At 40.4% G+C, this 3,836-nt stretch overlaps 1 protein-coding gene across 1 annotated transcript in view; it reads left to right on the top strand.

Moving 5' to 3' along the window:
- Nucleotides 1-1,198: 1,198 nt before the first annotated feature.
- Nucleotides 1,199-3,836, top strand: part of NOL11 (nucleolar protein 11) — a 16,271-nt gene continuing 13,633 nt past the window's right edge. Inside the window, exon 1 of the mRNA XM_026861304.1 lies at nt 1,199-1,310. Within this exon, the coding sequence (XP_026717105.1) occupies nt 1,199-1,310 (112 nt within the window). The remainder of the gene's footprint in view (nt 1,311-3,836) is intronic.

The following is a 3,836-nucleotide window of genomic DNA, read 5'->3' as shown; positions in this document are numbered from 1 at the left end:
CCCCCCCCCCCCCCCCCGACCCCCATTTGGGGCGCTTTGTTCTCTTTCACACAGTGCACGCTCAGTGTCTGTCCCTATCGGTAGCTGGGGTGAAGAAGCCACTGTTCAGGTAGCTGTTACCTGAATCAGATGATCAAAGTGGGTAATATTTTGTACCACCAGTGACCTGGTACATGGATTAAAAAAAAAAACCAAGAGAGTGCTGCAGAGCTCAACTACCATTGAATATTGAACAATCAGTTTGGGGATGGCCTTTTACCTGGAGGGGACGTTTGTGCCATCTTCTCCACACAATGCTGTGATTTGACTGGCTTAAATGCACTGAACTTCTCAATGGCTGTAGATCCAGTAGAAGTTATGTTGAATGTGTGATATTTATAGGGTAGTTTTAGCAGCAGGAGAAGTAATTCCACTGCCAACCTGCACTGAAAACAAGTGTATATTTGTTTGATAGTTAAAATCCTGTAGCTAGCAAAATCCAGGAGCTCTTTGTAGGTTAGCTGTGGTCTGACTTCATGCATTCTCCCACTTACTGTCCATGTTTTGCTTTGCTTTTCTTCTCAGAGCTGGTAATTTTGTGTGATTAGTGAACTAATGGGTGATGATTTTTTTGTTTAAAAGGAAGCCGCTGTAATGATGCAAACAAAACTTTCCTACATTCGTTTATGATTTCAGCTTAAAAAGTGTGCAGATTATATATTCGTGATTATAACTGGTCTAATTTTTTTTATTATTATTATTTATTTAGTAGCAAGATTGGAACATTGGTAGGAAATGGAAACCTTTGAAAAGCATTGTTGGGTTTCTTTCATTTCCTGAATTTAACCGACATAGAAATAGTTTAGTTCTGCTCCACCTCAAAGTCTATTTTTCAATTAATTTTTTCTTTGTCAAAGAAAAATTTGCTCAGCTCTAGTCATAATGTCCTTGTGCTTACATATGACTCTTTCTATATATGTTTTGGCATCTGGGTTTGACACAGGTTGTTAAACCAAAGCAGTCATACCTTTATTCACATTTAAACGATTGATTTCCAGTCCCACGTTGGATACATTGATTGTCATATTAAGTAGGTTTGGGGGTAAGGCCTGTTTGAAAATTATTAACATACCTGAATAGGACACATCTTAATCACTGCCTGACAGATGTAGGAGAAAGCCCGTGATGGTATCGCGGACGAAGGGACAGGGAGGGCTTGATGCGTGCTGCTGCTGTGGCCCTGCAGTGCCCCAATCCACAGCAGGGATCTTCATCACCAGCCACGCTGCCTCCAACGCGCGGGTTCCTAATGAAAGCAAATAAACAGCTCTGTAATGTGTCATTGCTTTGGATAAGAAATACCGCAGGTTTTTCGTTGCCTGTGGAAGTACCCTCTGCTCTGTTCTTTACTTTCCCCGTCATTCCTTACCTGTTTGGTCAATATGATCTTTAAATACCGTTTTCTGTTTGGTTGGGTTTTGTTTGGTTGGTTTTTTAAGGTATGATAACTTTTTCTAGAATATTACCAGAAAACACTCAAACAAAATTAAATGAAAAGGAAGGTCTGAATACTCAGTATAATATCTTGAGGCAAAGGGATTGTTTTCATTACCGATATTTTCACCGTGCTTTCTGTTGTATATTCAAACGTGTTTATTAGGAGAAAAATAGAATTTTGCAGGTGTGCATCACTTCTTTGGCAAGAATGAATGATGTGATTATTCAGTGAGTGCATCGTTAGAGTATGGTGCCACAGCAGAGCTGAGTAGGCACAACAGCCTTGTTGCTGTTCCCTGCCACAGTGACTGAAAAATTCGGTGATACAGCTCTGCCAGGAGTTGACAAGGAATTTTTCATCAAGAAGAATACAGTTGAGAGCAAAGACCGTGATTAGTTTGTTTTCGGTTTCTATTAAAGCCTCCTCCCAGCTTTGCTCCTACTCTTTATGTATTTCATATAGAACAATCATTACAAAATAACTGGCAAATCACTGCAGTCTTTAGAAGGGTAGATCTCTTAATAAATTCAAAAAGGGAGGTCTCCGTAAAGACTATGAGGAGCAGCACATTCCTGAAACACGTACTTAATAGGATTTCTTATGAATGTAATGGTTGATTTTGTAAATGACTGGATAAATCCTATGGAAAGAAACTAGTTGACCTTATTCTTTGGCTTTTTTTGATTATTCTGGAAGGTGATTTTGTGACATCTAGTCGCCAATTTGCATTAATTGCTGCTGTAGAGATTTTGAAATGGAAATATTTGTTCCTTGAACTTTAGTTTGTAACAAGACCGCTATATTTTGTTAAAACTGCTTCGAAGCAATGTGCTATCATTTGAAATAAGCCAAATGTATATGCTTTTTATGAATTAGTGAGTGCAGTAAGAGAGGATTCATGATCTTGTCAGTAGGAGCTTTTCAGTTTCCATTGTTTTGACTTGGGTTTATCTGTGTAAGTTAAAAATGCTAAGTAAGTCTAACAATGTTTTGCTTTAAATGAACAGCATGGGCATTGAATTACAATCTCCTGTAGTTTTGTGGTGTCACTAAAACAGGTTTCATTGTTTTATTTCATTTCTGTGATAATTCCACGTGACTCTGAATGTCCAGTAATTAATTTCTTTTATTTAGAGCAGCGATGGCTACATTAGGCAATACATCACTACCATCAAAGAAGGACCAAGTTTTGAAACGCTCTGCATGTGAAATAATGCAAAGCTCCACAGGAGAATTTGATTGTCATATTTCTCATCCATATCACTTAGTTTCTGGTTTTTTTCCAAGTTATTTATTATTTTTAATATTGTATTTTTTTCCTTGCATTTTGTTGTAAATAAACTCCCAACAATTATTCTTTACAATTGTGGCTATTTTCTTTAACTAGGTCTCCTCTAGCAGGAACATAGCCATTAACATTTCTACCCCCAGCTCTGCAAAGTCACTTCCTCAAAATTAACAAGCACAAAGAATTGGCTTTGTAAGGAAAATTCAAGCCACTTCTAGGTTTAAAATTTAAACCACATCTACTAGGTTTTGTTGTGCCCCAGCTTTTTTAAGATTTTATCAGGGCAGGTGCCATCAGTTTGGCGTTAGCCCATTCACTTGTAAATGACCATTTGGTTGACAAGGAAGTTTTTCTGGAGGGAATCTAATTCTCTATGCAGGGTTGGGCAGCCCAGTGTTGTAGTAAATACTGGAACACAGTGGAAAAAAGAGGCCACTCAGAATCTCTCAGGCAAAGCCCCGAGGTGACAGCGCGGGCAACACGGTTCCCCAGCAGCGCTCAGTAACGCAGGGAACGGTCAGGCCTGGCCGCCTCTGTTCTTGGTTTGGTTTGATGGTTTTTACAGTTCGGGCTTGTGCTGGTAGGGTTTCCTAAACAAAAATACTAACGCACGAAGATACATTCCAAATCGGTTAAAAACCTGAACCTGATCCTACCGCTATTAGAATTGGTGGAGTTGGCTTCTGCTCTTGCAGAGGGAAAAAATTCCACCCGTCATTCCTCACAAAAATGAGGCATCTCGCAGGGCAGAATTACATTTAATTAAAGCAGCCTTGAAACCAGCAATGTTTTGTTACGTGGATGAAAAGCTACAGGAGCCTTTTATCTAATGTCCCTGCGCTAATGTGCACGGAGATGTCACCTCTTCTGCAGGATGAGACACTCGGACCCGCGGTGCGAACGCCCGTGGAAATGATCCGAAAGGGACCGGGAACAACCGGAAAGAAATCCTGAATGCGGCTGGCGGTCCCGCTTCGCAAGGGTGTTGTGAAGAATGAGCGGCTCTTCTCCGGTTTTACAGCAGATAAAACGCCCTGAGCGCGCCGTCCCCGTCAGTCCCGACCTGGCAGC

Source organism: Athene cunicularia (assembly GCF_003259725.1).
Source record: "Athene cunicularia isolate RWA chromosome 18 unlocalized genomic scaffold, athCun1 chr18_part1, whole genome shotgun sequence".
NCBI lineage: Eukaryota > Metazoa > Chordata > Aves > Strigiformes > Strigidae > Athene > Athene cunicularia.
Note: the sequence above shows the minus strand (reverse complement) of the source record. Positions and strands in the feature narration are given on the sequence as shown.